Source organism: Pelmatolapia mariae, linkage group LG15 (genome assembly GCF_036321145.2).
Source record: "Pelmatolapia mariae isolate MD_Pm_ZW linkage group LG15, Pm_UMD_F_2, whole genome shotgun sequence".
In the NCBI taxonomy this organism is placed as follows: domain Eukaryota; kingdom Metazoa; phylum Chordata; class Actinopteri; order Cichliformes; family Cichlidae; genus Pelmatolapia; species Pelmatolapia mariae.
In genome coordinates, this window is record NC_086240.1 from 35,906,488 (window position 1) to 35,929,791 (window position 23,304).

The 23,304-nt window shown below is 38.5% G+C and overlaps 1 protein-coding gene across 1 annotated transcript in view; it reads left to right on the top strand.

Moving 5' to 3' along the window:
* LOC134642764 (adhesion G-protein coupled receptor D2) overlaps positions 1-23,304 on the top strand; it is a 93,809-nt gene that overhangs the window by 3,275 nt on the left and 67,230 nt on the right. Inside the window, 17 exon segments of the mRNA XM_063494715.1 lie at positions 5,760-5,984; positions 6,241-6,882; positions 10,263-10,370; positions 10,531-10,604; positions 11,333-11,623; positions 12,155-12,266; positions 12,373-12,519; positions 12,679-12,781; positions 12,952-13,063; positions 13,306-13,361; positions 13,554-13,680; positions 15,375-15,478; positions 17,164-17,266; positions 17,797-17,950; positions 18,188-18,321; positions 18,514-18,629; positions 19,826-19,946. Of these exon segments, the coding sequence (XP_063350785.1) occupies positions 5,760-5,984; positions 6,241-6,882; positions 10,263-10,370; positions 10,531-10,604; positions 11,333-11,623; positions 12,155-12,266; positions 12,373-12,519; positions 12,679-12,781; positions 12,952-13,063; positions 13,306-13,361; positions 13,554-13,680; positions 15,375-15,478; positions 17,164-17,266; positions 17,797-17,950; positions 18,188-18,321; positions 18,514-18,629; positions 19,826-19,946 (2,729 nt within the window).

A 23,304-nucleotide genomic window follows, 5' to 3' on the forward strand; every position in this document is an offset into this window, starting at 1 on the left:
ACGTGCACTAGAGTACACATTAATAAATTAGTCATTTCCTCTGTGAAACTAAATAAGCTTAGTTCTGAAAACCACCTCAAATTACTTACTAGATGTTTATTATTGAAAATTAATCCAAATCTGAGTTTAAAAAATATTTTAAATGTAGATATCATGCTTACATTTCTTTCTTCCATAAAATGTGCTTGTCGGCATGACAGCCATTTTGAAAGGCGGGAAAAAGAGAGTTGGGAAGGCCACACCCCCACACATGTGACATCATTTTAAAGGTACTGTTGTCCTCTCTAAGAAACATCAGGACTCAGCAGAGTGGTATGTAGAGTATGAGTGATACAAGCAAAAACTAAATGTGTACTACAGTGCACAAAAATGAATTGCTGGGTCTCAGGAGGTTAAGCCTTACAGAGATTTTCAGTAGATACAACCATGGTATTGATTTGAAAATTCTGTGTTACCTCATTTACCTCATTCTTGAGTTATTGCATTCACAAATCTGGGGTCCACAGCACCCCGCCATATAGCAAACTCAAAAGATTAAGAGGTGAAACATGTTGTGGACTACATTTACAGTTGGAAATGTGCACATTCTCTAAGTACCATGAACTTATTATTTTATTAGAAGAGTCTTTTATACTGTGTGAGATGTTTGTGCCTATTCTGGGTCAGTTTCAGAGGAGATGCTCGACAAAATCGGGCATCCAACTGTGACAGCTTGCTTCAAGCATAAGCAACCTGTCTTAACCTCCTAAGACCGGAACTCTTCCACGACATGCATTTTTAATTTCTCTTTGATATTTGGGCATATTGGGGCCCGATGAATGTAAAAACAAAGAATTTCCAGATTTTTTTTTTTTTTACCTTATTTTTGTTTTTAAGAAAAATGAGAGCCACAAATGAGGATATTCATTTAAAATTTTGATAGAACAGTAGCAGTATAATGTCCTCGTAAGTGGAAATCAGGCCCATGTAGAGCAAAATTGAGTATTTTGGTCAAAATAACCAAAAATGTGATGTCCACATATGTGGACGGCAGGTCCTAGGAGGTTAAACCACATCACGAACTGGCATGGATAATATCTATAAACACACAGTACATTTATAATAAATTTACAAGTTTCAAGTGCTTTGGAGAGAGCCTCATGAGCTAATAAGTAGCCTACTTCCCAAGGTCTGAACTGCATAGGTCCATTAGTGTTCTCCTCAGCCATGCTTCTACGATTGGTGCCGATGCCCAAAGTGTGGGTTGCAAAGGTACTGTGGGTACGTCAGAAATCCAGTTTGAAATTACTCACATGTACTACTGGTAAATATTTATAAATTAATGTATTTATTTATATGAAAAGTTAATTGAAACATATAAGGTGGCTCGTTTGTGATATAGCAGGTAGGTCACACATTTGTCTTACCTCTTTGCATATAACCAGGTAGCAATGGCAACAGCCAACAGCCTGTGTTGTTTATGGGTTTTAATAACATTTTCAAGTAAATGCATAACTTTCTGATAGATTTTGTTTAGAGTGATGATTTAAGATCTGGTGTGCCCCATGGGATTTTCAGAAAGAAGTTAGCCACAGTACTCCTGACTTTGGGAATGGGGTGCTTTAAGCTGCTATTGACCAAATAATAACACAGGCATGGTTGGTGCTATAGTTTGGAACAGAGAAATGTGTGAATTTATAGGATTTTATTTATTTATTTATTTATTGTTAGCAGTGTTGGGCAAGTTACTTTGAAAAAGTAATTAATTATAGTTACTAGTTACTTCTCCAAAAAAGTAACTGAGTTAGTAACTGAGTTACAAGATTCTAAAAGTAATTAATTACTTGAAAAGTAACTATTGCATCACTTTAAAAAAAAAAAAAAGTTTAACCCTCTGGGGTCCAGGGTATAATTGGCTATTTTAAACTACTTTTGATTTTACCTCTACATTTCACCTTTAAAAACTATTTACTTTGCCTTGTTTGGTATCATTCTTTTCAGCACAACCACACTTGTCTGAATTTACAGTTATGTTTTCATTTTGACATACTGTATTAACACAATTGATCTCAAATCAGACAAAAAAACATAAAATCCGAGTAGAAAAAGTTATATTTTTTACTGTAACAACCACAAACATGTTTAATGAATCATATTTCATAACTTTAAATGCAAATATAAATTGTCAATTTTAAAAATCATATGCACAAGTTTTGCAAACAACAAAGCTATTTGCAGCCATTTACCTTTTACCCCTCTTTTTTTTTTTTTACCACAACCATTTTAAACTATTTACATAACAATCGGGTTTTCTGCATTCAATAAGATGCCACACAAATTATTTGTGCCACTCCAAAAATTTCTGTCCACTATAAAGAAGAACATCACAGCCTGATACCTGCAGGCCTGACAGCAGGTGGTGTATCACTCCTGTTTTCTGCCTGGAGACAGCAGTCACAAGACAACACATTAACTACACGCTCCAAACACATTAAACGTCACAAATCTCTCAGATCTCAAAACTCGCTCTCTCTCTTTTCTCCTGTCTTTCTTTCTCTCTCTCTCTCTCGCCGTCACTCCTAAAACTTCCCCCTCTATCTAAACAACCAAATGTCACGATGCCATATCATTTTTGATTAGTCGGCATTTTTCCACCAACACGAAAGGGCAGTTTTTTGGAGGGGTTTTGGGGTTTTTTTGGCCATAATCAGAGAGTGCTTGCTAGCGCTGTCCTTAGACAGTAAACGTGACGAAACTATTGAGGAAAAAACACGCATATATATTGTTTATCATGACTCTGGTTTTACGTGGCCTATCAACACAATTGAAAAACTGGTATATATCACCTTGTTGCTTTGTCATCTTGAAGTGGTCATGTGATTGGCTTACCACGACTACTTTAATCTTCCTCAGTCAAACAGCAGCACTCATGCAATTGTTTTGCCCCCTAGCTACAGGTGTTGTGCCGAAAAGCGATCGTCTGCAAGAAAGTGATTGCCGCCTGCGGGAGTGTGCGCAGCTGCTTAAAGCTGTAGCGCCTAGATTATTTACAGCTACTTCCCTGCCACTGATATAAGATGCGGTAAGCTGACGACAGCTTCAACCGTCTGTTGAAAAATAGTAATGTGACCACACCGCATTTTCTTGTTAGTAACGGTAACGGTGTTGCAACGATAGAAATAGTAATTAGTTAGATTACTCGTTACTGAAAAAAGTAACCCCGTTAGTAATGCGGTTACTTGTAACGCCGTTATTCCCATCACTGATTGTTAGCTCATAATTTTTTTTAAAGATGTCCCTGCACTACACTCACTTCACAGTAATTACAAAGCAGCCAGTCTTCTAGTTTCAGCTCCAACAGCACCAGTTATGTATACAGGGAAGTAATTTCCAGGGGGCTTGGGGGGGTTATCATCCCCCCAATAATCAGACCCAACCAATATAATTATTTAGACAGAGATCTTGACCCCCCAAGGTTCAGCACAAAGTCACGCGGATGTATGTATATAAGGTTTTCCTTCTCCTCATAATAAATTTTGACAACCTATAGATTGTCCAGTCCAGTTAACTTGGACTGCTAGATAGATTTACATTTGCTGATGAGTGGAAGCCTAAAATTTAAAGAGACCAGTCGGGAAAAGCTGTAAGGCCTCCGGAAGTCCCCAAACCTTACTTTTATAACCCTGCTCTGGCGACTTCAATAACACCCCCGCCTCTGTGCTGCTGCCTGCCTCTGCATCCTCCTTGCATACTCTCGGGAGTCTGCTGCGGCTGGTAGTCTTCTTGTACTTTAGTAAGCGGCTGTGAGCACACAGCAGAGAAGAAAACTTGGGTAAACTCTACAACTTGAGATGTGAAGACGCACAAAAAGGAGCGAATAGTTCAGGTAAAAACAGCTGCTTTGCTTAACTGAAACAAGGACTCGTAGGAGCAGGAAATCGAATTGGATTCCCTGCTAATGTGCATATATTTAATTTCAGGATGCAAAGGATATTGTTCTGCAGTCTGGCCCTGCTTGTGAGTAGCTGGCACATCTTTGTGTTTTTATGTTTTCCTCTTATTAAATTTTTTGTCATCTTTTAAATGAGCTCATTTCTCCTCAAACAAACTGGCGCAAAAAAAGGTTTTATACCTGAAGCGGTTCACTTGTTTCGAGAAGGTAAAGCAAATCAGAAACCTTTTATTAGAGGATTCATTTTGGTCGCTGTCACTTTTTCTCACTTGTCATTTTTTTTGTAAACATGTCTTGTGAGCAGTGTGAGTTACCAGCTAGCGCCATATGAGACCTTTTTGTGTAATTTTATTCCTGAAGTAAATAAATAGGTTTTCCCAAAAAACTATCATAATTTTAGAGAAATACAATGAACGGACTTATGTGAAAGTAGCACAGCTGGATGGTCAACAGTTTTATTAATGTCTACTTTATATGAAATAGTCTTTTAAACGAATACTTTACAAAAAACACGAGGAGGCTAGGCTGGCAGTGATATTATGGAGGACCACGAGTGCCATAATTATTTAACCAAACAAGTAGTTAAATTAAAAAAAGTAAATATAATTAAATAGTTGAAAGATAAATGCATTGTTAATTATGGCGAATTAATCAAATGGGACAATCATTAATTTATTAAAATTCAAAGTAAGTAAAATATGCATTAAACATTTTAAATGAAGTGAATTACTACTTAATCATTATTAATGTATTGAATTTATTAATTACTTCAAACTTTAATTAATTCCCGGCCCAATTAATTATTTAATGATGTGTTCGTTTAATTCATTTTGGCACTCGCTGCACTCCTTAGTGAACAGGTGTTCGCTTAAATTTTGTTAATATACTGCAGTGATACGCCCAGTTATCTTTATTATTTTATACCTTTAAAAATTAGCTACATAAACACCTGTGCTTGTCTTACAGGTTTGCTTTCACAGCTATAAAGCAGGTGAGGCTCTCTCTCTCTCTTTCTTCACCCATGATTTAACTAAACTAGGAACTGCAGTCATTTATGATACATATGATTAAAATGTGTGTTTGTGTGTGTGTGTTTGTGTGTGGGGGTGGGGGGTTATTTTGTTTTGTTTCACCCCAATGATGAATGATTATGAATCAACTGCTTTGTTTGTCTGAAACTCCTTGCCAGTTAATTTTGAGTCTCTGATAATGTGCAACTGCAAAACCACTTGGATTAAAGCTGAAGGTCTCCACTTGCACTTCAGTCCTAGGTACTATAGTTTTTTAGGTTTTTTTTTCGGGAAAACGAACAACTAAAATAAAAATAACTAAACTAAATATAAAATAAATATAAGAATAACAAGCCAGAGTGGGATGCAGGACAGTAGTACAGGTGGGTTTTTTGTTTGTATGTTTATACTATTTTCTGGCTGATGGTTAGTTGTAAATAGCATAAAAACAGCATAAAAACCGAAGTTGAGTACTGGCAGGTGCTTTAAACCCTAACCCTCTGCATGAACCGAGAGGCTTGGAAAATGGACATCATTATTTGGCTGGCAACTCGTTCAAATGTTGAATGGAAAATTTCATTAGATGTCATTTGTATGATAAACAAGCATGTCTTGCCTGTTCTCACAAATATAATTGGTCGTGTTGGCACTGCTGATATTGTAACCATATTAATAATAATAATAACAAAGCCCTGGTCTGGATATGGGCAGGATTAAAACTTCACTTGAATCTCAGTAAGTTTTAGTCTGTATTTTACCACTTCAGTCTGGCCACACCTCCTTACCTGTCTTCTCACGTTTCTTCTTTTTTTGTGCAGCCTTTCTCCTGGAAACCATCACCCAGGCTTGTGATGTATCCTACTATGCGTATGTTCCTGACAGCCTGCAGTGGAACAGTGCTGGAGAAATGTGTAAGCAGCGCTCTGGGGCGTTAGCTACTGTCTCCAACGCAGAAGAAAACCGGGAGCTTACCAAATTTTTAAAATCCTTGAACATCTCTCAGTCTGTGTGGATTGCCAAGAAAGTCATAACACGCATCACAAGTAGGTTTAGTAGGTTTTTTAAAACTTTACATTGACATTAGTGCTGGTCCTTTTATGAATTGTTTTCTTTTTGCTTTTCTTGTCCAGACAAATTCCTGCTTACTTAATCATTTAAATGTTTTCCAGCTGTTTACAGTAAAAATAGGATTGCAAAGTGATTTTTTATAATTAGCTCCTATCTTTTCCAGAATTTGTGCAGCATTTTTTCTTAATAGTCTTTTTTTTTCCCCTCTCTCTCTCTGTGGTGACACCAAAGCGTCCTCCAAGACCCTCATTCTAAATTTCACTGGGCGCTCTAACAGGAAGCATGCCCGTCTTCTGTACAGCTTCTCCTCCATGGGATCATTGACTGTTTGCACCCTTCTGCGCTTCAATCCGCACTGCTCTGGACGTTCCACAGTCTTTTCTTATTCCATTCCGTCATATATTAATGAGTTCCAGCTCCGTGCAAACCTGAACCAGGGCAAGCCTGTGCAGCTGGCTCTGCTCGTCCATGGCATTCACGGGCCTTACCATGACGCCTTCAACTATGATGACTCCTGGCACTCTGTCTGCGTTTCTTGGAGCCAGAATGGTGGACGCTGGGCAATATATGCTCATGGTCACGTTGTGTCTGCGGCTGAAGGCCTAAACAGTACGGACAGCATTGGACCTGATGGCCTTTTCATTATCGGGCAGGAGCAGGACACCTTTGGGGGGTCATTTAAGAGTGACGAATCATTCTCGGGGAGCATAACAGAACTCCACATTTGGAATCGGGTACTGAACAGCAGCGAAATTTCCAGCATGGAAAAGAAGTGCTCACTTGTTTCCTCTGGGCTGGTGTTCAAGTGGAGCGAAGCAGCAATGGAAATAGAGACCTCCCTTACAAAGCAGTGGAGTGACAGCCCATGTCAAGGTACATTAATCAGGATGCAATCAGACGACATGGTCAAAAGCTGAAGGATTTTTAAAGGCTATGTATTATTATAGCAAATTTATTCACCAACTAGAGGAAAGTATGGAGTTTTGTGTTATTTAGACTATAAAAGACAAAAGAGACTCAATCTATCCACAAGATCCAGCGGTAGAATTACTTATACTTGGTGTTTGCAGTTTAAGTAGGTTGGCACTGGGCCTGGGTGGAGCTGCTGTACAGAAAAACGATTACAGAGAGTCCATTTGAAAGTCATTTTTGACTGCAATCATTTCAGTAACGTCAGACATAACAAAAGATCTAAGCTGGCCTGTTGTAGTAAACTCCACCTATATTACTGATATAACCCTCAGTCTCTGTCCCATCATCTTCTACACCCACATTATTACCCAGTCATAATGTGATCACATCTAAAAAGTCTAAAAATGCTTTGACTGCTAGAACCAAAAGCTGCTGTCAAGTAATGTCATGAAATAGTGAAACTGTTTAACTGCACAGAAGCAGTTTAATCATAAATGATATCTCTTAGTATTAAAAAAAAATGTAACTAAAACTGTTAAATGTCATTCATTTTATTTTTATTGGCTCTTTTACAAAATCAGATCATTTCCAGATTAAAAAAAACAACAACTATATGTGTAAATATCCTATGATCACATGTTATGTTGTGTTTGCTATAGTGGCAACCAGTGACAACCATTTATTATTCAAGTTTTAAACATTAGTAAACAAACACAGGCACACTTTTTCTCTCAGCATCTGTCTCCCTCCCTCCCTTCCTTCCTCCCTAATATGAATAAGGGAGCTAGTGACCAAGTTGTAATTGGCAGCTGGTGGGGCTGCTGATGTTTCTGGTAAATGCTTTTTGACTCATATCACCCCGAGTCCCACCCTTCAAAACAGACGTCTCCCCTTCTGACATCATGGTCTCTAATGAGCAGTGAAATTCCAAAAATCTCCCTTTCCCTGCTGGAGCCGAGCGTGTAAAAAGGCAGCGTGTTGGAATTCAGTCACTTATTTTCTCTCACACAATCAGAATTTAATTGCAGGTCTTTTAAAGACTATCTCTGTGTGTTTTTGTGTATTTAATGTAATCAATGTAATGTTTGTAGGGTGACTGTTGCCTTCCTTCAGTTACTGGACTTGAAAAATCTTGGCACTGCCTGCTACTCTGTCAGGCGGGTTCATTTTTCCCTCTCTCTCTTCCTCATCAAACCATCTCAGACATACACAGTCCAGCATCAACATTAAAAACTCCTGCCAAATACTGGCTAGATCACCATTTGTACATCCAGAGCAATTATGGCTTGGCGTGGACTTCACAAGGCCCCGAAAAGCATTGTGTGTTATCTGGGACAGAGGCGTTAGTGGCCGATCCAGTCCTGTGAGCTGGAAAGCGGAGCCTTCAAGAGTTTACACATGTTTTTCCAGCGCATACCACATATGTTCAGTCATATTGAAACCTGGAGAATATATGGGTCAAGCCAGCACCTTATAAACTCTTGCTTCTAATGTTGTGGCAACAAGGTATAACATGGAAAAGTCCTCTATGGATACAAATTATTATTATTAGAAATAATATCAGCTTTACACTTAGAAGTTAAACATTGTTTTATAGTAAATAACATCATCTAGCAGTTTATAACCATGACTGTGCTTTAGCATAAATAAAAGCAATAACTTTGATCTACAGCTCCACTCCTGCTCAGTTTGAATCGAATGCCAGCACATGCCAAGACCAGTTTCATTCAGCTTAGCGCTCAGACTTTTCTTTTACTGGAGAGCCATGCTGAATGCGGTTTGGTATTGTATTGCTGCAACAAACAGGCCTTCCTGGGTGTGATCAATTCACTAAAAAGTCCAAATACATTAGAGAAGTTACTTTTAATATTAAATCCCAGCAAAAAGATGCTTTTGAGCCGTGATTTTCCTTAGTGTACCATAAGTCATCAGTATGGCTGCCTGTGGTGCTCCAAAACCTCTATTTGTCTTTCATTGTCAATGGGGCTTTTAGTAATCCCCCAAACCATCACAGTTGTTGGCTTTTGAGTTGTATATTAAGTATTAATTGTATACTCTTGTCTTTAGCTAGAACAGGACAGTGTCCCACTTTACCTCAGTCTATTTTAAAGGAGCTCAGCCCCAGGAAAGACATGTTTCTGGATTATATTTGTTTCCATAGTATAGTTTTAAATAAAGCAAAGTCTTTGAGCTACAACATAACATGCTGGACTATCCTCATGTATTAACCAGAAATTTTAAAACGCACCCTCCCAATTTGATGGCCTAAATAATGTTGCTGCTGCCCCACATCATTTCCCGTTATGTCGACCCCTCAGCCACCCCAGCATCCACCTGTAGGCTCCTGGGGATGGTTAACTTTTACTCCCTAGTTTCTACTATGTGTGCCTGTAAGATCATGGATCAAATCATGTTAAGCGGCCTAATTATTTGTAAGATGTCATTTAATTATTAATATTTTTTTTTTAAATTAGTTTAGTTTAGTACACAACTTCCCTAGCCGTTTGCTTCCCCTGTCTTAGTTTTTTTTTTCTTCTGATCCTGGCATCAAATTCATAACAATCATAAATTCTTCCTCAGAAAAACTACATTTGATTAATGTAGTTTCTGCTATTTTTAATCAAATATAGGCTTCAAAAGATTTGCTGATCATTGCATTCTGCTTTTATGTACATTTATTTACATTCAGTAAAACAGATTTAGTATCATGTGTTGCAGACCAAAATAAAAGCTTACAATATGTGTCCAGATTCTGCTAGCAGTGAATAAAAACTAAGAAATACATAAACATATAAATATGTATACAGTGTTTTAGTATACAAATAAAATATTTTAATATGAATAAAGCAAAACAGATTTTAAAATGCTACAATGGACAAATAGATGCCTAGAGTACAAAATATGGGTCTATTATGGATATGCATGTTGAGTAAAATTTTGTAAATATCCAGAAGCATTTGCTAACTCTAAATGAGTAATTTGAAACCATGTTTAATTTACTATTAGTGCAATATTTATACTTAGCCAAGTTAACAAACTTACTCCATTTCTAACGGGGAGAGCAGGTCAGGTTATGCCTATCTGGGTCAATTTTAATTCACCCATTTACACCTTATTATATTGTATTTGTAGACTTGTTGATTAGTTAAAACAAGCTTTTAAGCACTGCTGTGTATTTTTAGTTTCCTGTTTGAAATGTCTCACATTTGCAACATTTCTCTATTTTGTATTATCCAAACTACTGTCTATCAGCATAATATCAATATTGATATTTCCCTATGCGATTTTCAACAGTTTAATAATATGTATAAGCCTCACTATTCCCTTCACCATGTTTGCAGAGAGCCAGAGAACCGATGAAGAGTGCGGCATTTTTGACCCCGTCACGGAGCATTCCCGCCTAGCCAAATGCAACTCCTCCAGAGGAGCTGTCTGTCAGTGTAGGCGAGGTACAGATAATAATTATTGTGCATCAACAAATGTGATTGAATTATGCAATTCAGTTTTCTTGTTTTTAAATTATTTTTAAATAGGTTTTTAGGGTGCTGTGTGTGCTTTTGTGTGCTAATGGATTGCAGCATATTATATTATATTTGTCCGTCTCTGCAGAGAAGCTGGGTGTTTTCAGTTTACCAAAGACACCCTTCTTCAGGAGGCTGAACAAGGATCTCATCAATAAACCTGTGAGTCAGCCTGTTGAGCTTTGAGGTGGTTATTAGGTAGTGCAGTGGTGGTACAGTCTGATAAACTACCAAGTATTCATGTTAGTGAGCAGATCACCAAGTTAGAGTAACACGTGCTAAAAAATCCCCCAAAAAGAATATTCTTTGATCATTTACATTTCATTTCACTCGCTGGGCCCACGTCCTCATTTTGGGGTTGACAGTGTTTTAGTAGGTAAAGGTGAATGGCTTGGACTTGAATTGAGCTGCGGTTTGGGGAAGGCCTCAAAGGGGACTGGCGGCGGCTCCCGGGCCTGGCAGATCCCCATGTACTAAATAGAAGTGAAGAAGTTAAAGAACTGAAAAGGAGAGGGAGGGTGGGGCACGTAAACGAGAATGACAGCTTGTAGAACTGGGGGAACATATATAGATAAGGAACCAGAAGGAGCGTGTCTGGAGGCGTGGTCCCACTCCTGAAATTTCGATACTTTATCTCCAATTAAGCTGTTTTGTGGAAGATGTATCCAAGACAAATTTGACACATTTAAGAAACTCTTGGACCTATTTGATCCAATTTTAGGAGAGTCATCATCTCAACTTTGTACATTTGTTAGGATCAAAATCCCAGAGAATCACCTAAGAATGCTTGGTGAATAGAAGTGATTGAAGTATAAGAGGACCAGTGAATCTGCAGTTAAGTGTATGCAGTTAAGTTAATGTTCTAACTTTGTTCTATTCTGTTTATTCAGGTAACAGGGGGGGTGGGTGCTAACAGCTCCTGGGACAAATTGACCTTGCTGCAGCAGCTGACCCAAGCTGTCCTACATAAAATAGAGGCAAGTGGCCCGCTCCTCCTGACCGCCAACGATGTTCTCTACCTCTCTCAGATGATGGACGTAACTCCACCAGCTAGATTTCACTCCGCCGGAGATAATGCCACAGAGGTCATGGTGTCCATTGCCACCAACTATCTAAATATTGCGAGTCTGATCCTGGAGCCACGCATGGCTTCACAGTGGATGGGCCTGACGGATGATGGGGTGAGGCGTAATGTTTCTATGGTGACATCTCTGTGAAATCCTCCAATTTTTTTACTTAATTAAAATTGTGTGTTTAATAACATTTTATCTCCTTAAATTATTAAAAGCATTGTAGCAAATTAGTGTACCCTGGGATTTAAGTGCATACGGACTATGAGAACCTTATTTAATCCATCAGAAAAGAATTTAAAGTTGTTTCTTAACTATACATAAGAAACCTGTTTGCATCACTTAACAGTCTGTGTTTCTATCCTTTATTTATAATGCGAATTTAGATTTAATTACTTGCTGGGTACACCCTGGATATGTCACCATCTATACCTATCACAGGGCCAACACACAGAGATAACTATTCATGCTTATGTTGCACAAACAGGCAATTACATAGGACATACAGGCCCCAGCCAGCTGGTGCATACATAACCCTGGACTCTGTTGCTTTGAGGCGCCCTGCTTACTTACTTAAATATAATCTACTCTCCAAAGATAGCTCTTCACCTCCATTAACCTGTGTTTGATCGATTTGTTCAGGTCAACATTGGCCCATTTACGCTTGTCAAGACCATTGATAAGTTCACTGAAGCTTTTGCAGAGATGCTTTGTACTAAGGGAAGAAGCTTGAGTCTTTCTACCAAGAATATAGGTGAAAGGACACACACACGCGTGCAATGATCGAAACATTTGGTGGCTCTTGGCTTTTTAACTTATGGTTTCTGTTAATATTTTCATTGCATCTGCTTGGCTGTCAGATGTGTACATGAAGTGGCAGAAGCTGTCCCAGGAGAGCTGTAATCAAGTCTACAAGCCATCTGCGTTTGGCTCTCACAAGCCCAGCAGCAGTAGCCACGATGAGTTACTCATTCCTGAGACCGAGCTCCAGAGGATACACACACTAGGTAGTAAACACACACACACACGGAAATGCACTTATTCTAGAGGCTAACCTTAACTGTTAGTTTACACTACAAATGCTATAGACACATATTACATTGTTAGATGCTCACCTAGATGAACCACTGACCCACACAGTGTTTTTGTCCACTATCTCTAAACAGGATATGAGGAGGTGATATTTATTCATACCCATTACAACCAGCTCAGTGACATTGTATCAGGAACAAAGGAGTCTGCACTGAGTGACCAAGAGAAAGTGAAAAGGTTTCCTGTTGTTTGTTTCTCTGTTTTTAATGAACTGTAATTTCTTATCTTATCTTTGTGGTCTGGATTCAGCCACTTTTACTCTAAAGCATGGGGATTAATCTGATGGTTGTAGTTTGAATTGATTATGTAAGATGTATCTCAGTGATAACCATTGCCTGTTTTCCCAGAACTCTCCCAGGAGATCTAGCATCGGCTATCATATCAGCCACGGTCCGCCATGCCTTGAACCCCGAAACCATACCTGTTGCTGTCAAGTACACCCTTTCATCATCACAGGTGGCGCAGCCTATTGTGCAGAGGATGTCACACAGCATGATATTAGCAGCTATGCAATATTCGTTTATTAAAAATAAGTTGCAGCATTTTATTTTACAGTAATTTTCATCACTTAGCAAGCAGCACATGGAATAGAAAGAAATAGTCATTTAAAAAATAAGCCAAAGCTTGATGACCAACCACAGATAAATTAAAACAAGAGGATAAAGATTAAAACAAGTGCAAACATATGATTCTGTTTCTAGGTGGAGTATTCAAAGAGAGTTATTCCTGTTTGTGCTTTCTGGAATTTCAGCCTGACGTAAGTTTGACCAACAGCACAGTCAAATAAATATGCCTGAAAATTGTATTATTTCAATTAATTCGATAAATGATGTAGGAAGTAGCCTATTGTTTGATGTTTTATAAGACATGTCACTATCCCTGCAGGATGTCTCAGTCCTAAATATGAGTGTGATTCTTTACCAGTGAGTGTGTTTGTGCTTGTGTATAGGCACACGAATACCAGTAGCTGGTCCAGTGAAGGCTGCACAGTGATCCTTGATGGTTCTAATGTCACGTCCTGTTTGTGTAACCATACAACAAACTTTGCAGTGCTGATGAATTACCTCGAATCACAGGTAACTTGAGCTCGATTGTGATGCCCCCATTTAAATCACACACATCAAGTTTTAGGTTATTTAAGGTAAACTGGGAACAATTTTGTAAAGGTATGAGTTATGTGGTGCATTTTTCTTACAACATGTATATTATGATACTTTTTATATTCATGGTAAAAATGGCGTCGCATATCCGGAATAATAAAAGTAATCAGGTTTTAAAATGAGGTAAGTACAGTCTCAGACGTGTCACATTACACCACATCTTTATTAATTTATCAAATATTAAGCCAAAATGCGACAGCAGTGTATGATAAACTAAGTGCACTGTTACTGCTTCCATACATATTAAGATGGTAAGTGGCTGTTAAGCAAATAGAAGTGAATAAATGATAATTGATAAGTGTGCCCACCTCTATAAAAGCAGATGTTTTAGCAGTTGGCTGGTCTGGAGCATTCTGGTCTGCTTTCAAATTCAGATAATGTTCAGAGAAAACCCCAAAGCTACACTTCAGGCCTCAGTCATGATGCTAAAGTTTATTAAAGTACATTTAATGAACATTTAATGCATTTCATGCAATTTTGCATTTGCAAAATCACAGTTGTGCAAGCCATGAGACCCAAGTGGAGATGTTTGGCCACAATGCACAGAACCGCCTTTGGAGAAAACTAAACACAGCATGTCGGCACCAACACCTCATACCAGCTGTCAAGTACAGTAGTGGAGAGGTGATGATTTGTGCACCTAGCAGCCGTTGGTAAATGACAAATGTAGCACTTTTTCTACTCTACCTGAGCACTCAAAGCAGTTTGTACAACTTACCTTATTAGCCCATTCGCACCTATTCATAAAGGAACTTTTTTTCTATGCTTTTTTAGGTAAGGGCTTTCTATCTATTGCACACCTTCATACTCTGATAGATGCAAATGAGAGCAACTTGGGCTCAGTATCTTTCCCAAAATGAGAAAAATGTGAGAAACAATTAAAGTTACTTCAAGTTATTGCAGATCAAGGTGGTTCTACAAGCTGCTGGGCCTTAAGTTGCACTTAGTTTTTCACATACTGCTTCTGCATTTTGCTCTAGTTTGTGTTAAATAAATAGTGACGTGATATAGTAAGTCTTTTATTGTTCATCTAAGACCTGGTAAGGAATACATTTTGAATAAATGTCCTAATACGGTATAGTATTATAGCTGATGGAGGATGTACTTTATTCTTTATTATTGTAGGGTTTTTAGCTTACAATACAAAGCACTTTGAGGTGACTGTTGTTGTGATTTAATGCTATATAAATAAAACCGAATTAAATGTATTTGAATTACTTTTTACCGTGACTGCTTGTCTAAATCAAGCTCCAGTTTAATATTCGATCTTGGGGATAGGATTTGCAGTACATGATGTCTGCCAGCAGGTGTCACTCATACTGCGCCTGTTGTGTTGAAGGATGTAGAACGTAGTACAGCTATGCTCTCTGTTTACCTAAAGAACATAAAAGTTTGTAAGTTCCTCAAAGAGCAATACCATCAGCAAGATTTTGAGTTTATAAAAATGCAACCATATATGTATAGCTATGACGTAAGAAATCACTTTCTTTCAGATCAAATGAGGGATTTTTCAGATATGGGACGGCTGCTCGTCAACCTCTAGGACTCTCTGACAACATTCTCCCCTCTTTTGTCTTTCTCCCACAACTTGCCTTTCCTTTCTGTCCCAGTGGAGTCCAGAGGAAGAGCTTATTTTGACCAAGCTGACATTCATTGGCTGTGGCGCATCTCTGTGTGCTCTGGTGGTGACCTTGATGCTGTTCACTGTGCTGGAGTAAGTAACTGATTTTTCCTGACCTGCTTGCCTATGATGCGAAAATAGCTGGCTGTTTTCTGTTTGCCTGAGCCACGAGACGCAAGGCAGCCTCACCTTTTTCTGTGCTGCTAAACACAGCAGTCACTTTTTACACATGGTGTCAAGCAGATGCAGTGGTTCTGCTATACATATTTTATGTTGTATACTGTATTGTATTGCTCAAGTACCTACATAATTTTGAAAACAGGATCATCATTATTTCCAAAGTCAAAATAGCAAAAAACTCTCTTTATTATAGTGGTCTTGAAAATGCTAAAAGCTTATAATTTGGACTCATTATATGGAATTTATGTAGCACAAATATCATTTAGGCATTTTTTGTGTATTTTTTACACCTTTTTGGGCATTGCCATGTTATAAGAAAGACACACTGAGATAACTGATCAGTAGTATCGTTGCTGCGGCTCTGTTCCTAAAGCTATGATAGTATTGACTTGCGCTAATCCAGTAATTACTGTTGTCTACATGTGAGTCCACCCTGAAGGTTTATGGTGGCATTCTGTAGCTGTTAATTAACATTACGGTCATTGAGGGATCGCGATCAGCTGGAGAGGAGCTGCCTCGGCAATTTACGACTGCCCTAAAAACAGAGAGCGCAGGCTCGCGTTTCACGCGCGCTGATGTATGATGTACATGTGTTTGTGCGCTTAAATTCACTCGCAACCAGAGACAAAGCTGAGGCTCACAAAGCCGAGGACGCTTGTATTCATGCGGCGGGATTACAGTGGTCTCAAGCAGTGATGCAGACATGAAATGAGCTTGATGGGCAGATAATGAGAGGCTCTCTAGTTAATTTACCTCTCAGCCAGTTTCAGCTGTCTCTTGTTTTTATGTTTTCTGTTTGATATTTCAATCTGAGATGGAAATATTCAATGTATTGAAGTCATGTAAAGATAATACGAGTAGTTGTTTTGATCTTTTTGGGTGTTTGGGGAAACAATGACATATATAGTTTCCTTATTGTGGTGCCACTGACATTTTCAGTTAGTTATGCGAACAGGTGGGGGGTAAAAGGCACAAAGCACGTTGTCAGTATTTTACGTCACATCTCAGAACCAGGTCAGTCTGTGAATTAGTGAGATTCTGCGCAATTCTTAGTTCTGCTCCTTTATTCTGTATAAAAGGTTTTCTTTTATCTAATCTCTGCAGCCGCCTGAAGGCAGCATTACAGTTAACTGATGATCAATCTGCAGCTATTTTTGAGAAGTGTAGCACCGGAGCATAGTGATATTATGTATCAGCTTCCCTTCTTGTTTACCTTAATATAATCATGTAAAATACGCAAGTGCAAGATCACTACACATACCATAGTGTCTGTTACAGCTATCTGTTTCTTATGACCAGATATTTGGCTCCTCTGTCTTACATTTCGATTGATGCTATTGGTGACATGTGTTAAACAGCAGTGTTGCAAAACCAGAGAAATAGGGTAACAGTTTTGCGTAGTGCCGACGTGGGATAGCTTCCAATTTTGTTGTACTATTGTACAAGGTATGACTGCACAATGACAATAAAGAGTTATCTTATCTTATCTTAGCAGTATAACTGAGATAGCATTCGATTGGTGCAATGCTGTTTAAGCAGGCTCCATAGCATATATCTTCCTTTGGATGAGGTTTTGTTATCCCCCTCTGTATCCACAGTATCCCCAAATCCGACAGGACATCCATTCACAAGAACCTGTTCGTTGCCCTTATCTGTGCCCAGGTGATTCTGCTGTGCAGCGGCTCAGCCATTCACAACAAGGTAAATGTTATGTTGATTTTTAAAAGTAGGTTTGCAGATGTCATAACCTTTACAGAGGGTATCATTAAATATTGTTAGTGTTACACCTATTTGCAGTATTTTCACAGTGAAACAAGCAAGTGATATAAATCTAGATTCAAGAAAATACAGAGCATTTATAACACCTACATATGAATTGTGCAATAATTAGCTGAAGATTAGAAATATTTGAAATGACTTTCTAAGTGAAAAAACATGTCTTTAGTTGGTTTTTAATTCCTGTTGCAAATAAATCATAATCATTAATTTACACAAACTAACATTTCCTGAATAGAGGCTACAAAAGCATGCATACAGTTATCTGTGATACTGAGATTGATAATGATGTCAATGGGATATTTCATCTTAAACATACAGTTTAAACATTTTTCATTTGTGTGTGTAGTTAAGGACTGTAGCCATTCTTGACTTTTATTACTTAGTATCACTAATGCACCTTTCATCTCATAATGACAAATCTTATGTTTATGCCTGTGCTTGTGTGTTTTAAGGTGGCTTGTACGCTTGTGGCGGCGCTGCTCCATCTCTTCTTCATGGCGGCATTTAGCTGGATGCTGGTGGAGGGTCTGCTGCTCTGGAGCAAGGTGGTTGCAGTCAACCTAAGCGAGGAGCAACATATGAAATATTACTATCTCATCGGCTGGGGTACAGTTACATGACCAAACCAAATTGTTCCTTATCGTTACACATGCAGACGGGCTGCCAGGTTTTTGTTGTGGTTGCTGTGTGTTGTTGCAGTTTCAAATTTGGATGGAAGTAGTTGATTTGTTACACTGTGTAATGTGCAGTGCTCTAACTGACTCTCTATATTTGCGATTCAACAAAACATCAGTGCTTTTACCTCCTCTGTGTGTATTTTTTAAAACCTCTCAATCTAACCAGGTCTGCCTGTGCTGATAGTCACCATCACACTAGCGTCAGCCCCGAGCAAGTACTCGGCTGATGACTACTGCTGGCTCAGTCTGCAGAATGGCATTATTTGGGGTTTTGCTGGGCCTGTCATCTTCATCATCATGGTCAGCAAATTAAATTACAATTAGCTGAACTGATGTTGTTAAAATAGAGCATAACAGCGATAATAGTTTTGGACTATAAAACCTAATGTTACTACCTCTCCTTAGATATTTGTATTTACTTTCTTTTTTGACGATCTCTGTGGAGTCTTTGCTTCTTCCTCATTTCTGTACTCTCCTGATTTTATTTTGAAGGTGAACATATTGGTATTAACCAGGGTTGTGGTCATCACAATCTCCACAGCCAAGAGAAGGTCCATCATGTTGGCCATGGGAGCCAGTCCCGTGGAGCAAGCGTATGAACAGATCAGGTACCAACCACAAGGAGGCACCATTTGTCCTCTTTTTAATGTGTATTGGCCTCGGCCAGAGGCCTTGAAACAGACAAGCTGTAGTCGTTAAGTGATTTTGTACTGCATTTTGTCATTTTAAATCAGTGGCTTTTGTTTATCAGGCAAGAGAGAGGAATACTTTTGAGTGGATTTTATTAGTGATAGCCATATAAAGGACTTAACTGATTGTAATGTTATACTCTCAGTGTTTAATATCGTTCAAGTCATGCCAAATTGTATATATTGTCTTGCAACAGTATATTTAATTTGTGCTTATGTCATAGAAATAATTCAAACTATGGCGTTGTTCGGAATTGAAAAATTATGTTACTAACTGACAAATTTATATTCTTTCAATTTAAAAGAAAAATATATAAATACATATGATATGTTTGTTAACTTATTTTAGTTTGGATTAATTTAGTGGTAATTTGAAATGTAGCATGTGTGCAAATCACTAACTAAAGTCCCGGAGTTTTGTACAGTTAACTTTCCTTGTTCCATACCATGTATCATTGCTAAACCTGCCTTGGTACACTGACGTCTCCGTTGCTGTTGCACTGTGATGTCCACACAAAAGCACCATCCCAGGCTCCGTCCCTGCTGTCTTTTCACTTCAGTGTGATTGGAGTAAAATCCTGCAAGCTTCTATGTGATCCTAGCAGATGAAATGATGATTGTGGGCGTGTTTGAACCTACCTTAGTCCACTGGGGCTCACAGTAGGTGCTTTATGAAGGTTTTCAAAACAGGCCTTGAACTATTTGCCTGGGTGGCAGCCATCTCGGAAACTCAAACACATTCCTCCGCTGAATAAACTAGGGTCCGTCGCATGCCATGTCACACACACGAGAACACACAGACAGCTGTTGCGGTTTGGCGGTCACCTAAGCGGAACGCTAATTCCACTCTAAACAGAATTAAGGTGGATTTAAGGTGGGAAGTTTTCACCCCGTGAGCCTTCCAGCTGTATAGGGTTGTATATGGAACAACCGGCTCACCTGAGCTTCTCAGTTTTGACAAAAAAACTAATAAAAAGTTGGGAAAGTTGGAAATTGAATAGAAGATGATCAGAAGGAGAACCTGAAGGAAATAATTAAATACATTTTAAGTGGTTTGCTCAGCTCAATCAGCTACTTTAGATTGGTGTGATTGGTTGTTGTGTTTGTGGGTACAGGGCTGCAGTGAAAGCAGTGTTGGTGTTGCTGCCCATCCTTGGACTGACGTGGCTGTGCGGTGTTTTGGTACCTCTATCCATTGTAATGGCCTACGTCTTCATCCTCCTAAACTCCCTACAGGTACACACACACACACACACACACACACACACACACACACACACACACACACACACTCAGCTCACAGATGTTGTGTTCAGTGTGTGAAAGTCTCGAAACCTAAACAATATTCAGGAAAATAATATCAGTCATGACTGCAATACGTTTACGCATGCAAAAGCTTGCCTGGGGATCTGTATTGATTATAGCATATAGAAATAATACACTTGTTATTTACACTATAATTACAATGAGACGTCTTTTGAAATAAACAAATCCAAGCATGCGTAATTCTCTCAGTTGTAATATCTCCAATGAGAGTAGTACCTTCATATCGCTACCCACATATTTTTGAAAATCTTGTCATAAAGAAAAAAAAATGGAAAAAGGCTGTGGCAAAAACTTTTGAACAACTTGAAAAAAAGTTCAGACTTTTAACAGCTTTTTTTCATCAGTGAGAAACAGAAAGGTTTTCCATTATACATTGTAATTCTGCCCTTCTCACATTGTGAGGGTACACAGACTGTCAAGGTTTTTATTTGTCAGTGACAAGGCTGAGGCAGAAAGGGGAAAAAAAGAGCTCCGGTCTGGCTTGTGTTAAGGAGGTGCTTCATTTTAACAAGGAAAGTGGGTTTGTATTGTTTGTTTGATTATTTGTGTTTTATGTATTCAGAGGTCAGCATTACTCTTGTTTTTTTGTGCCTTATCAACATTGGTTTTTAGGCTTTTAGTGGTGAAAGTTAGCAGTTCGACTGCCACAAACTTTGAACAAAGATATATATATATATATATATATTTTATTGGCACTGCTTAAAACAATACAGCAAAATTCATGAGAGGTGTGTCTGTGGCCATTACAGCTCCATTTTAAAATGGTCACAATATGAAACAAAGAAAAAAAGAGTTATACCTCTGAAGCCTTACTTTCCTCAGCAGTGATTGCGGGGAAGCCTCAGATATGAAATCATGTAATTCTCTCACTGCAGCGGGCGGCCCCGGGTCAGCCAGCCTCGGCAGCGTCTCCAGATCTGCTGCTGCGATTTGTAGTTGTCTTTTAATCAGCTGTATCTTTAATTGAGTTGTATATTTAAAGGGAAAATCAATAGAGGTTTCAGCTGCGGTCTGATCATTACGTCCGGCTCCTTGGTTACCATAAATAGTTTCTGTTTCTCCCTCATATCTCATTATATTTTTTTCTGTGTCGACAGTAATTAATGAAGAAGGTTTTCTTTCTGGGCTCTTATTATAAAAATGCACTGCTTTGCATGCTAATGCATAACATGGATTTCTTTTCCATGCAATGGCGTGTCTACCGCTGTCCAGCCTCTGTTATTCTCTTGGATCTCTGGTTTTCTTTCCAGCAATATATTGTGGGTATATTGCAAAATGGCAGTTTGGGATCAAAATGTAAAATAAGCAGCCTCAGAGACGGCTCTCCTCAGGCCTTAGGTTTAAATAAAGAAATGAAATATTTGCAGTTACACTTTTGACATCACAGATTACAAATAAAATTTCTTAATATTAAATACTTTCTTTGTCTTACTACATACTTTCAAAAGTAATGGACAGACCATGCATAGCTCCTTTGTGTGTTTGTGTGTGTGTGTCTTGGTGCTGTTGGGATTTTTGGGCAGCTATAAGAGGCCTGTGGTAATACCCAGCTGCTCTGTGATAAAAGAGCTACATATAGTGGCTCTTTCAGGAACTTTACCAGGCTGCACTCTGCTCTTTTGACCCCGCTGTTCTCACTGTGACAATTAAAGATGGAGAATTTTTACTTCACCTATGAAACGAGCTACCAGACAAGATGCTAAAAACAACGAAAATGAAATAATTAAAAAGGTTTAAGAGGGTTGTTGGTGTAAATGTGCTCCAACATGCTCATGTTTGTGCTTTAATTTTCTTTACTGACAAAAGTCAGATAACCTGGGGAGGAAGGGGAGTCAGCATGGTATTTTTACTTTTCCTATTCGCTAAAAGTAACTGTAAGTTGTTCTGTCAGTGTCTGCTTGTGGGTGTTGGTCAAACTTTTGTCCATACCGAAATATCTTGACAGCTGCCGAATAAACTCTCATGACTCTTCGTACAGAAATTCATTGTCTGCAGAAGACTTTTGATTTTGGCCCCACGTTGTTCAGCCGAGTTTGGTTATTTTTCTCTTGCACAACCGTGAAAAATCTGGCACCATGATTCATTCTCCAGTGACTGAATTGATGAACTGATCCTGTAATCAGGACAGTCATCATTAATAATTCCTCCTCAGCCATCTCTGCTTCCAGGTGCCACTACAAACCGTTTAACTGTTATCCCTACACTTTTGAGTGACTTCTGTTCTAGGTTAGGTTCTGTGTGAGCATCTGTTTTAAACAAATTCAACAGATGAGGTCCATATATGTTTGAATAAACAATTTTAACATGCAGAAAACACTGAAAGATTCATATGATTCTTTTTTGGTCAGCTGCAGTTAATAGAATGTAAAAAAAATAATGACAGAAATAAAATAAAAAAAATAAAAAAATGAAAGTGCAAAGGCTAAAATGATACAAATTTTCTATGCAAATGTTTATGATTTGAAGGTTTAGGCTTAAAGATTTCCTTGTGTTTAATTGAGCCTGTCTTTATATTTTAATTTTGTTTAATGACCCTCTTAATATGTTAATTAAACCTTGCGTTACAGCGTATCATTACGGTCGTGTAGATGCTGTTGCCTTCTATAGTGTCATGGATCCCTTTGGTGTGGGAGAGTCCAGCAAAATATGGTCCCTCTGTAATGATGCTCGTAAAGATGATGAAATGTGTAAAAGCTTAACAACGATGCATGCACAACCTGAGCTAGTGAGTGGGCGATAGGAATAAGATTTTAAAAAAAGAAAAGAAAAGCAAATAAATAAATAAGAACGTTCAGGTTTTTTAGGAAATCGTTTTTTATTTGCAGCTGTTGTATTTTCAATGGGCCAGCCAAAGCAACATAAAGCTTAAGCGGCAAGCCTTTACTGTTAAATCAATAAAACAGATAATGTTGACAAGCCTTTTTCATTGCTCTCCCTCGTGCCCTCCTCGCTCGTCTTCTTCCTGCTCCCTTCTTCCTGAAGTATGTCTACCCTTACTGTTATTTCTCAGTGCAAACCAGCTGCAGCGGGCCATTATGAGCAAACATACTGAAGACCGGGCACACAGATGCACTGTATGTCTGCTTCTCTGTGCAGCGAGGGCTCTGAATCTCAGCCCTCACTGCTGCTTCGTTTTGGGTGAAAGTATCCGACATGTGCGTGTCATCTGTGCAGAAGTTATTTGAGTTGTTTAATAATTCTGTTTGGCAAAACAAGAAGGCAGAAATGTTGATATTTTTCTTGATTGGTCTGATGTGTAGTGCCTTCT